At 46.7% G+C, this 13,280-nt stretch overlaps 1 protein-coding gene across 1 annotated transcript in view; it reads right to left on the bottom strand.

Annotated features, from left to right (window-relative positions):
- The window catches only part of LOC129714462 (tetratricopeptide repeat protein 39A-like), a 113,268-nt gene that overhangs the window by 44,877 nt on the left and 55,111 nt on the right, over nt 1-13,280 (bottom strand). Inside the window, 2 exon segments of the mRNA XM_055664067.1 lie at nt 2,742-2,809; nt 8,580-8,656. Coding sequence (XP_055520042.1) covers nt 2,742-2,809; nt 8,580-8,656 — 145 coding nt within the window.

Below are 13,280 nucleotides of genomic sequence, written 5' to 3'. Positions count from 1 at the left end.
GTCACAGCAGCGCCCCCCACCACCGCTCCGGGCTCGGCCGGAGACCCGACAGGGAAAAGGTCGGGTTCTCCGTGCAGGAGAAAGATTTTAAAGACACACGCACACGCACACGCACACACACACACACACACCCCCCCCCCCCCCCATCAAAAAAAAAATAAAAACTACATTAAAACGGGACAAAAAATAACAAAAGGACAAACGGACTGCAGAGGCCACTACGACGTGAGTCGTGCCACCCACCGGATGCAAGGAATCCGATGGGCGGCGACACACTGATCTGTTCTGTATTTATGCCTACAATATTCTGTTGTGCTGAAGCAAGCAAGAATTTCATTGTCCTATCTGGGACACATGACAATAAACTCTCTTGACTTGGCTGAATTGGCTGACTTGACTTCTTGATAGATGTCCCCAAGACACATACTGCCCTCGGGAAGTAGTGCAGTGCATGTATACAAGGACCAGTTTCAGACAAGGTGCTCCAGTGGTGGGCAGTATGAATGGTTAGAACCATGGAAGAGGTGTTAATCAATCAGTGTGTAGGAAGGAACTGCAGATGCTGGCTTCCACCGATAGACACAAAGTGCTGGAGTAACTCAGCGGGACAGGCAGAATCTCTGGAGAGAAGGAATGATGACGTTTTGGGTCATTACATTTCTTTGGACTGAAAGTAAGGGGGCCAACCAGAAACATAGAAAATAGAAAATAGGTGCAGGAGGAGGCCATTCGGCCCTTCGAGTCTTTCAGTCTGAAGAAGGATCTCGACCCCAATCATCACCTATTCCTTTTTCACTAGAAATGCTTTGCCTGACCCACTGCGTTACTCCAGCACTTTGTGTCTGTCTTTAACATATGTGAAGGGAATGGATAATGTTTTGGGTCGGGACTCTTCTTCAGAGGGATTGCTCCAATCAATCTGGAGAAGAGTCCCAATCCGAAACATCATCCATCCACTGCCTCCAAAGATGCTGCCAGACCCGCTGAGTTCCTTCAGTACTTTGAGCTTTCAAAAAGATTCCAACATCTGCAGTTTATTCTCAAAATATATAGCTGAATATTTTCTAATGCAATTAAAGATATTGAACTTAGAGTCCTAACTGTTGTACAATTTTACTCAATTAACATTTTTACCAATGCTTATAATAGACAATAGACATAGGAGGAGGCCATTCAATGTGATCATTGCTGATCGTCCCCAATCAGTACCCCGTTCCTGCCTTCTCCCCATATCCCCTGACTCCACTATCTTTAAGAGCCCTATCTAGCTCTCTCTTGAAAGCATCCAGAGAACCTGCCTCCACCTGAGGCAGAGAATTCCACAGACTCACCACTCTCTGTGAGAAAAAGTGTTTCCTCGTCTCCATTCTAAATGGCTTACTCCTTATTCTTAAATGGTGGCCCCTGGTTCTGGACTCCCCCAACATCGGGAACATGTTTCCTGCCTCTAGCGTGTCCAAACCCTTAACAATCTTATATGTTTCAAAGAGATCCCCTCTCATCCTTCTAAACTCCAGAGTGTACAAGCCCAGCTGCTTCATTCTCTCAGCATATGACGGTCCTGCCATCCCGGGAATTAACCTTGTAAACCTACGCTGCACTCCCTCAATAGCAAGAATGTCCTTCCTCAAATTAGGGGACCAAAACTGCACACAATACGCCAGGTGTGGTCTCACTAGGGCCCTGTACAACTGCAGAAGGACCTCTTTGCTCCTATATTCGATTCCTCTTGTTATAAAGGCCAACATGCCAATCGCTTTCTTCACTGCCTGCTGTACCTGCATGCTTACTTTCAGAGACTGATGAACAAGGACCCCCAGATCCCATTGTACATATAATATTTTGCCAATGAAAATCTTAGTTAGATAAATTTACAGGCCCTTCGGCCCACCAAGTCCAGGCCAACCATCAATCAGCTGTTCATTCCAGATCTTTGTCTGATCGACTCCTGACACATTAGGGAAAAGTTACAGGAGCCAATTAATCTGCAAACTCGCAAGTCTTTGGGGAAAAACCGAATAATTCACGGAGAGAACATGCAAACTCCACACAGACAACCCAGGATTAAGGAGTGTCGCCGTGAGGCAGAAGCTCGACCAGCTATGCCACTGTGTCACCCTTTACAGTAAAGGGCCTGTCATACTTTCCTGAGTTACTAATGAATTCTCCTGAGTTTTCCCCTTGATTCAAACTCAGAGAATTACGGTAATATCCAGCCGTGGGAACTCGGGACTACTTTTTTTTACTCGTGCTCATTTTTCAACATGCTGGAAAAAACGTCCCGACTTACCTGATGCCCGAGTACCTACTGCTGGCATTGTGAGCTGCTACGAAATATCTGCGGACTCATACGGCTAGTATGTACAAAATCTGTATTTTTAAAACCTCTTCTCACAAGCTCAGCACAGTCAAAGTGACCAAAGAGCTTATTAAGCACTTTACAAGTGAATTCATCATTAGTGTGTGTGCAATGGACATATTCCATGGCGGGACTGACAAATAATGAAAGAACGGATCGACTGGGCTGGAATTTAGAAGGATGAGAGAGGATCTTATAGAAACATAAAATGATTACAGGATTGGACAGGCAGGAAAAATGTTCCTGATGTTGGGGGAGTCCAGAACCAGGGATCATAGTTTAAGAATAGGGTAGGCCTTTTAGCAGGGTGACCAGGGAGAATCTTGGCGATAATTCAGTGCACAATCCCGCTGCTTGTCTGCGAATGGCTGTTCACACCTACCTGTAGGAACGTTAGGGCAGCTCTCTGCAGCAAACACTCTGCGTAACACACCTCTGCATGGATCTCCTCTGCAAAACAAACCAGGGCAGCCAATGTAGAACACAACACAGCACAACAAACATAGAAACATAGAAACATAGAAATTAGGTGCAGGAGTAGAGGCCATTCGGCCCTTCGAGCCTGCACCGCCATTCAATGTGATCATGGCTGATCATCCAACTCAGTATCCCGTACCTGCCTTCTCTCCATACCCCCTGATCTCCTTAGCCACAAGGGCCACATCTAACTCCCTCTTAAATATAGCCAATGAACTGGCCTCAACTACCCTCTGTGGCAGAGAGTTCCAGAGATTCACCATTCTCTGTGTGAAAAAAAAGTTCTTCTCATCTCGGTTTTAAAGGATTTCCCCCTTATCCTTAAGCTGTGACCCCTTGTCCTGGACTTCCCTAACATCGGGAACAATCTTCCTGCATCTAGCCTGTCCAACCCCTTAAGAATTTTGTAAGTTTCTATAAGATCCCCTCTCAATTTCCTAAATTCTAGAGAGTATAAACCAAGTCTATCCAGTCTTTCTTCATAAGACAGTCCTGACATCCCAGGAATCAGTCTGGTGAACCTTCTCTGCACTCCCTATATGGCAATAATGTCCTTCCTCAGATTTCGAGACCAAAACTGTACGCAATACTCCAGGTGTGGTCTCACCAAGACCCTGTACAACTGCAGTAGAACCTCCCTGCTCCTATACTCAAATCCTTTTGCAATGAAAGCTAAGCCTTCGGCCCACATTGTCTATACCGAACATGATGCCAAGTTAAACTTACAGGTGCTGCCTGTCCCGCTGAGTTATTCCAGCATTTTGTGTCTATCGTCAGTGTAAATCTTTTTCACACAGAGAGTTGTGAGTCTGTGGGATTCTCTGCGTCAGAGGGCGGTGTTCTCTAGATACTTTCAAGAGAGCTAGATAGGGCTCTTAAAGATGGCGGAGTCAGGGGATATTGGGAGAAGGCAGGAACGGGGTACTGATTGGTGATGATCAGCCCATTGAATTGGCTCGAAGGGCCGAATGGCCTACTCCTGCACCTATTGTCTATTGTCTACAAACCAGCAACTGCAGTTTCTTCCTATACTAATCTTCTCTACCCATATGTGATCCATATCCCTCCATTCCCTGCATAACTATCCAAAAGCCTCTTAAACACCACTATCGTATCTGCCTCCACGACCAACCCAGGCAGCACGTTCCAGCACCCACCACCCTCTGTAAAAAAAAACCTACCACGCACATCTTTAAACTTTGCCCCTCTCACCTTAAAGCTGTGCCCTCTTAGTCTTTGCTATTTCTACCCTGGGAAAAGATTCTGACATTCCACCTTATTTATGCATCACATCATTTTTATTTTACATCTATCAGGTCGCCCCTCAATGTCACGTTATTAACCTTTTCTGCTGCATTTATATTATAAATCGATCAATTGATCAGTCAAAGAAAGTCTTGTGTTATGTAGCACCAATAGGCGGCCGGATTGCGCAGCGGTAGAGTTGCTGCTTAACAGCGCCAGTGATCCGGGTTCAATCCTGACTATGCGGGTGCTGTCTGTAGGTATGTTACAAAACCTACCTGAATCGCCATTGGGAATCTGCCCACAGCCAGGTCCGCGATTTTGGCGCTGTTTGGAGGGGGCGGGTTTAAAACGCAATTTTTACTAGGCTGTACTAATCGCAGATGTTCAGCCTAGTAAATCATTAACGAAAAATCGCTGCAAGACCCGGTCGCAAAAGGTATTATTAGTTTTATAGGCCTCGATAATATAGTTATAATAGTTTAAAATTACTCTCTGATTCCGCAACATCTCGCAGCCCCAGGGTTTTATAAAGCAAACAATTAAAGGTATGTACCTTATTTTTACATTAAATGGGGCATATATATAACCCTATATATCACGTTATCTATAGCGAGTAGTTCATTTTGGGCTTTTTATATCCCGCAATATCCCGAAGGGCCTGTTTCCGCGCTGTATCTCTAAAGTCTAAAGCTGTTCCACAGGAGCATTACCACTCAAATAATTGCCACCAGGCCACAGAAGGGTGTGTTGAACAGAGACAAGATGCCTAGTCAAACTGCCAGCTTCCATTGCTAAATTGGACAAGTAATTGTCCAATCAATGTACGTTTAACATTGAGGTCGGACGCCAATTGACCAATCCCGCGCTTTGTTTCATGGTCGCTAGGCAGCGAGGACCCTGGGATCATGGCTGCCTCCTAATTACATCAAAACAATAGCAAGGTTTTGAAGGAATATAGACAATAGACCATAGGTGCAGGAGTAGGTCATTCGGCCCTTCGAGCCAGCACCGCCATTCAATGTGATCATGGCTGATTATCCCCAATCAGTACCACGTTCCTGCCATCTCCCCATATCCCCTGACTCTGCTATTTTTAAGAACCCTATCTTGCTCTCTCTTGAAAGCATCCAGAGAACCAGTCTCCACCGCCCTCTGAGGCACAGAATTCCACAGACTCACAACTCTCTGTGAGAAAAAGTCTTTCTCCGTTCTAAATGGCTTACTCCTTATTCTTAAACTGTGTGGCCCCTGGTTCTGGACTCCCCCAACATCGGGAACATGTTTCCTGCCTCTAGCGTGTCCAAGCCCTTAACAATCTTATATGTTTCTATGAGATCCCCTCTCATCCTTCTACAGACTGATCAAACCAGTAGGCGTTAGACAATCATGGAGGAGAAAACGGAGCTGGAGAGACAGAGAGATTGATCATCTACATGGCCTTGTTCACCCCATGAAGACTCACAGCGATCACATTCCCCACTAATGTGACCTGCTACCAATTATTCCCACATTTACATCTTCTCCCTCTAGATTCCATCATCACCAATATAATTAATTGATTCGTTGATTAGAGGATACAGCATGGAAACAGGCCCTTCAGCCCATCGAGTCCAGGCAGGCCATCCATCACACTAGTTTTGTTATCCCACTTTCTCATCCACTCCCTACACACAAGGGGCAATGTGCTGAGGGCCAACCCACTGAGTTACTCCATTATTTTGTGTCTCTATGAGGTGATTGACTGTTTGGGGAAAGGCGAGCAAGAGATGAGAAGGAAGTTTGGCACATTGCTTCACACGCATGGGTAGAAGTTCATGCCAAGGTAGCTAGCTAGCTGCGTGAATGAATGTGCATTGCAGGTAAGTACACAAAAAACAAAATTAAATGAGGGGGGCCACGGTGGTGCAGCGATAGAGTTGCTGCCTTACAGCGCCGGGGACCTGGGTTCAATCCTGACTAGGGGTGCTGTCTGTACGGAGTTTGACCACGTGGGTTTTATCTGAGAACTTCGGTTCCCTCACACATTCCAAAGACGTGCAGGTAGATTTGTAGGTTAATTGGCTTGGTGAATGTGTAAATGGTCCCTAGTGCGTGTAGGATAGTGTTAATGTGCGGGGATCACTGGTCGGCGTGGACTTGGTGTTTCCGCGCTGTATCTCTAAACTAAAGTAAAAAATCAGGCCTGACCCAGAGAGGGATCCCACCGAGCCCGGCCCCCGTGGACCAGAGCGGAGGGAGTGGGTGGGAGTGCCGGTGAGCAGACGGGCTGCGGGAGGGAGTGCAGGGCCTCGACGGGGGAGTGGCCACTGGAGGCCCTGCAGCAGACTGGGGCTCGGCTGGACCGGGCTCCGCTCCAAGAGGCCGAGCACGTGGACCGCACGCGGTGATGGAGGAGGACACCACGGCTACGCTTGGCCAGGCCGACCCTGCACCGTAGCCATGACAACGGGCCTTCACAGTCAGGTCAAGATCCCTACACTTACAACTGGGACTTGGAAATGGCGACTCTGTAGACTGTCTCAGTGTACTACTGCTGCACACTTGTACTGTATCTGAGATACTGATCTAAGGTGTATCTAAGTGCTGATGGATAGTGATACTTGTACTGAACTGAAGTGAGAATTTCACTCTACCTCGGTGACAAATAAAATTCCATATAGGCTGTGGGCCGAGGAGCTTTTTCGTTCAACTTCGTGACCCAACTCACAGAACTACCTGAATTTTTAACATATATTGTGTAAAAATATTATAGAAATATTACGAAACTCGTCAAGAAGAAAAAACCTGCACATATTTTTAAAATATGAGGAAAACCTCCAATTTTCCGAGTGGTAATTGTCCTATCAAAGCACATTTGACATTGAGGACGGAGGCTAATTGACCAATCCACCATTTTGTTTCATGGTCGCTAGGAAGCGAGGATCATGGCTGCCTCCTCATTACATCAAAACAATAGCAAGGTTTTGAAGGAATAAAGGTGATGCTAACTTTGCTGATAGTTTTTTTTTTACAATTGAATTATCTTCGTAACGTTATGATGTGAACTGTGTAAATAAAAATGATAAATAACAAATGTTGAGCTAGAGTTAGGATTAGAATTAGGGTCAGTCAGTCAGAAGTCAGTTAGTCTGAGAGTGGTCGGTCGGGCTGCCAGTGGTGCTGCGAGTGGTTAAGCAACAAGAAGTACTCAGCATGAGCAGGCCGGACAGTCTGTGCTCCCCCACTTCTAGCCCATTGCATGTACTGGCGTCTCTTGCCTTCTGCTACCTTGCCTGACACCTTTGCCTTCTGCTACCCTGATCCCAAGCTCTGGACTGCCTTCATTAAACCACTTCCCTCTTTTGAAATCTACCTCTCTGTCCAAGCTGTTGTTCACTTGTCCCAATATGACTGCGGAGATGCGCTGCCAAACTTTGTTCGACAATGCGGCAGTGAAGGGTGTTGGGTTGTTTCACTACATAGAAACATAGAAAATAGGTGTAGGCCATTCGGCCCTTCGAGCCTGCACCGCCATTCAATATGATCATGGCTGATCATCCAACTCAGTATCCCACCCCTGCCTTCTCTCCATACCCCCCGATCCCTTTAGCCACAAGGGCCACATCTAACTCCCTCTTAAATATAGCCAATGAACTGTGGCCTCAACTATCTTCTGTGGCAGAGAATTCCACAGATTCACCACTCTCTGTGTGGAAAATGTTTTCCTCATCTCGGTCCTAAAAGATTTCTCCCTTATCCTTAAACTGTGACCCCTTGTTCTGGACTTCCCCAACATCGGGAACAATCTTCCTGCATCTAGCCTGTCCAACCCCTTAAGAATTTTGTAAGTTTCTATAAGATCCCCCCTCAATCTTCTAAATTCTAGCGAGTACAAGCCGAGTCTATCCAGTCTTTCTTCATATGAAAGTCCGGACTTCCCAGGAATCAGTCTGGCGAACCTCTTCTGTACTCCCTCTATGGCAAGAATGTCTTTCCTCAGATTAGGAGACCAAAACTGTACGCAATACTCCAGGTGTGGTCTCACCAAGACCCTGTACAACTGCAGTAGAACCTCCCTGCTCCTATACTCAAATCCTGAAGAGGATAAACTAATCCAAGTCCTTGTAAACGTCTGTGAATGACAGAATCATTCATCCAATTCGGCACGGTGGCGCAGCAGTAGAGTTGCCGCCTTACAATGCTCGCACGCCAGAGACCCGGGGTTGATCCCGACTACTGGTGCAGTATGTACAGAGTTTGTACGTTCTACCAGCGACCTGCGCGGGTTTTCTCCAAGATCTTCGGTTTCCTCCGAAAACTCCAAAGACGTACAGGTTTGTTGGTGAATTGGCTTGGTATAAATGCAAATGGTCCCGAGTGTGTGTAAGATAGTGCTGGTGTATGGGGGATCGTTGGTGAGTGTGGACTCGGTGGGCCGAAGGGCCTGTTTTCTCCAAACAAACAAACAATGAAATTACACATTCACATTCCCCGCACAGCGCATCAATACACGAACCTTCAGTGAAGTGGTCACCAGATGATTTGTTCACCAGACTCGAGAGGGAACCGACAACAGTGGACTTCTTTCGAAACCTATTGGAAACAAACGGTCTATTAGGGGTAGAGTGCCGTTCGGGCGATTTTTAACCAGGAAGCCTTCTCACCAGCAGCACATGTAGGTGGGAGCCAATGTATGGGGACACTGACCTTGGCGGTGGTGAAGATTAAAGAAGATGACAAGCGGATTAACCAGAGAGGATCGAGTGAAGAAGACAAAGAAGATTTGGCGCAAGTGTTGAAGATCACACAGTGTCGAGACGGGGAGGAAGAATTCCCATTGGCGTTTGGTTCAGAAACAGAGGAGATGCAGCTCAAGAACCAGAGAAGTCAAGAGGAAGGCTCTCTGCCCCAGCTGCAAAAGGAGCAGTCACTAACATGGGGAAACCCCTAAAGGTGGAAACAAAGTGGAGCAGTGCGGGGAAAGAGCCCCGGTGAACTGTATCGTGTCACCCATTCCTTTTCTCCAGAATTGCTGCCTGACCCGCTGAGTTACTCCAGCTTTTTTGTGTCTGTTTTTGCTTGTTCAATCAGTTAGCCAGTGCTCAATGGGCTGCATGCCAGAATAACCCAAGGATTCCACCACAGGGCAAAGTGGCCTCCCTTGTTCTACAAGATTCACAACCCCGACACAGTGTTCATGGGTAGAAGGCCTCTTTCCCAGCTCAGGTTGGCACAGTGGCGTTGCGGGTGGAGTTGCTGCCTTACAGCGCCCGAGACCCAGGTTCGATCCCAACTATGGGTACCGTCTGCACAGAGATGCAGGTTCTCCCTGTGATCCTGTGGATTGCTCTGATTTCCTCCCACACTCCAAGGGGGTTTATATATTAATTGGCTTCTGTAAATTGTCCCCAATGAATAGGATTCAATGATGGAACTGGTGTAGTTTAGAGATGGACACAGGCCCTTCAGCCCAGAATCCATGCTGACCATCGATTGATTAACCACTCACATTACTTCACTTTTGCATCTATCCCCTGCAAACTAGTGTCAATCTGCAGAGGGCCACCCACAAGGTGATTGACTGCATCCCATGCCCAATTGGAACACCAAACTTGCTGATGCTGTAAATTGAACCGCAAAATGGTGTCTGCTGCCAAGTATTCACAAATGAAATGCAAGTCTAAAAGACACAGAGGTTTCAATCACACTGTTGTCTTTGCGGGCATACACCTTCTCTACAGCAACCCGGCTGAATCTGTATGCACCAGGACATTTTAAATGCTGAGAATCTTATACTTACAAAAATAATCCCGAGAATCTTGCACTATGTTATAAGATCCAAGTACACTTCAATAGACAATAGATGCAGGAGTAGGCCATTCGGCCATTCGGCCCTTCGAGCCAGCACTGCCATTCAATGTGGTCATGGCTGATCATCCCCAATAGACAATAGATAATAGGTGCAGGAGTAGGCCATTCGGCCCTTCCAGCCAGCACCGCCATTCAATGTGATCATGGCTGATTATCCCCAATCAGTACCCCATTCCTGCCTTCTGCCCATATCCCCTGACTCTGCTATTTTTAAGAGCCCTATCTAGCTCTCTCTTGAAAGCATCCAGAGAACCGGCCTCCACCACCCTCTGAGGCAGAGAATTCCCCACACTCACCACTCTCTGTGAGAAAAAGTGTTTCCTCGTCCCCATTCTAAATGGCTTACTCCTTATTCTTAAACTCTGGCCCCTGGTTCTGGACTTCCCCAACATCGGAAACATGTTACCTGCCTCCACCGCCCTCTGAGGCAGAGAATTCCACAGATTCACCTCTCTCTGTGTGAAAAAGAAGCATCGACCCATAATTACTGGTGGCAAACTATTTCTTCCTAAAAGTAATTGATGGGTATGGACTACAATTCCTTAACAAACACTTCAAAGGACAAGAGACCTTCTAAAACAAAAATAAAGCTTCTGGATTCATTTTCTGCGTCTGCAATGATCACAGCTTATAAATGTTAAAAAGATCAATGTTTGCTTCTGGTTTCTTGTCCAAAGTGATTTGGGGCTCAACGGTTTTGATGATATCAGATCTACTGGCCAGAGATCCCTTTGAACTGACACCAAACTGCAGCATATTGACAGAATATTATATGTACAACGGGATCTGGGGGTCCTTGTTCATCAGTCTATGAAAGTAAGCATGCAGGTACAGCAGGCAGTGAAGAAAGTGAATGGCATGTTGGTCTTTATAACAAGAGGAATCGAATATAGGAGCAAAGAGGTCCTTCTGCAGTTGTACAGGGCCCTAGTGAGACCACACCTGGAGTATTGTGTGCAGTTTTGGTCCCCTAGTTTGAGGAAGGACATTCTTGCTATTGAGGGAGTGCAGCATAGGTTTACAAGGTTAATTCCCGGGATGGCGGGACTGTCATATGCTGAGAGAATGGAGCAGCTGGGCTTGTACACTCTGGAGTTCAGAAGGATGAGAGGAGATCTCATTGAAACATATAAAATTGTTAAGGGCTTGGACACACTAGCGGCAGGAAACATGTTCCCGATGTAATTGTAATTGTAATTGTAAATCTTTATTGTCATTTCCTGAGTATTCGCATACTCAGAGGAAACAAAAAGACGTTTCTCAACCAGTGTCCATTCAGTTTTCGTTACAAAATAAATAGCAATTAAAGTTAAAATACATGTCATGAACTGTAGGGAGTGCAGCATCCCTACAGGGGGAGTTGGGGGAGTCCAGAACCAGGGGCTACAGTTTAAGAGTAAGGAGTAAGCCATTTAGAACGGAGACGAGGAAACACATTTTCTCACAAAGAGTGGTGAGTCTGTGGAATTCTCTGCCTCAGAGGGCAGTGGAGGCAGGTTCTCTGGATGCTTTCAAGAGAGAGTTAGATAGGGCTCTTAAAAATAGTGGAGTCAGGGGATATGGAGAGAAGGCAGGAACGGGGTACTGATTGGGGATGATCAGCCATGATCACATTGAACGGCAGTGCTGGCTCGAAGGGCCGAATGGCCTACTCCTACACCTATTGTCTATTGTCTATTGACTATCGATCACTTGTTCACACTAGTTCTATGTTTTGTAACTTTTGCATCCACTGCCTACACACTAGGGGCCATTTACAGAGGGACGATTAACTTACAAGCCAGACTGGACTTAGAAAATGGTGCCACAACCAGATGCCTCTTGCAAGCGGTCTCGGTGGAATATTTCTGTACACTTTGCAAATCGGGGATGTGCTAATTAGGTATGGCAACGTTTAGTGGACTGCTTGTAAGAAAATAAACTCACTGGGCTGTCCCACTGCGGCGACCTAATTGCAGAGTTTAGAAGAGTTTAGGAGAGTTTGAAAAAAATGGCATGTTGAGGACTTCCTTCAACTATGTTGAAGACTTCCTTCAACTATGTTGAAGACTATCTACGACTACCCTCGATTACCTACGACTAACATGTCGACCTACTACGACCTACTTCGACTAAACCTACGACTATAAAAGTATCGATTTTTTCCATGGCGACCTTTTTTTACTCGCGGGCATTTTTCAGCATGTTGAAAAATACGTCTCGGCCTAGCTGAGGCCTCGAGTACGCGGGGACCACTCTCGAGCATGAAGGAGAGTTACAAAGACCTCCTAGGACCTCGTGTCGACCATGCTGCGAGTATGTCAAGGGCCAACTCACCAGAACTTGTGGATTAGGTCACCCAAGTGGGACAGCCCCTTAAAGCTCCCTTGAACCGTAAAAAACAGCACTGGAGCCCGCACGTCTTTGGGGTGGGGGAGGAAAGCTTGTGGAAGTACCTGGAAGAAACCCACACGGTCACAGGGAGAACATGCAAACTCCACCCACAGACAGCATCAGAGGTCAGGATTGAACCCGGGTCTCTAGTGCTGTGAGGCAGCAACTCTGTGGGACTGTACCACCAGAATCTTTGACCCAGGAATGAATGAATGGATGAACTTGAATGAGGAGTGGTGTTTGATGATGTCTTCTACCCCAATACTGCCCACTTCCCCACAACGCCACCCCTCCATATAATCTCCCACTGCCCACAGCACAGTTGGCTATGGAAGCCTAGTGACGAAGGGGTGGGCCAGAGCTGAGCAGAAAGCTAGAATGCAGTAGAAACAAGGAACGGCAGATTCTACAATAAAGTGCTGGGGAACTCAGCCGATTCAGGCATCACGCCGACTTTGGGACAGGTCGAGCACACCACACGGCCTAGAGCTCATGTTCATATATCCATGTTCCCCAGGGACGCTGCCTGTCCCTCTGAGTTACTCCAGTACTTTGTGTCTTTTTTCCCTAGAACATAGCAGTTTGCATCGCTGATGGACTGAATGTTTTTTTTTTTCATTTATTAGAGTCATAGAGTGGCTCTCCCGCCCAACTTGCCAACATGTCCCAGCTGCACTAGACCCACCTGCCCGCATTTGGTCCATACCCCTCCAAATCTGTCCTATCCATGTACCTGCTTAAAGGCCCTGTCCCACGGTACGAGTTCATTCCAAGAGCTCTCCCAAGTTTTAAAAAAATCAAACTCGTGGTAAGCACGGAGAATGAACGTAGCGGGTACGTCGGAGCTCGGGGACGTCTCTTAGCGCTAACGGCAGGTACTCAGGAAGACTCGCTAACGGCAGGTAAGCACGGGAAGACTCGTGAAGAGTTTTCAACACGATGAAAAATGTCCACGAGAGCCCCGAGTACCGAC

Source organism: Leucoraja erinacea, chromosome 39 (genome assembly GCF_028641065.1).
Source record: "Leucoraja erinacea ecotype New England chromosome 39, Leri_hhj_1, whole genome shotgun sequence".
NCBI lineage: Eukaryota > Metazoa > Chordata > Chondrichthyes > Rajiformes > Rajidae > Leucoraja > Leucoraja erinaceus.
This window is presented reverse-complemented; position numbering and strand designations above follow the sequence as displayed.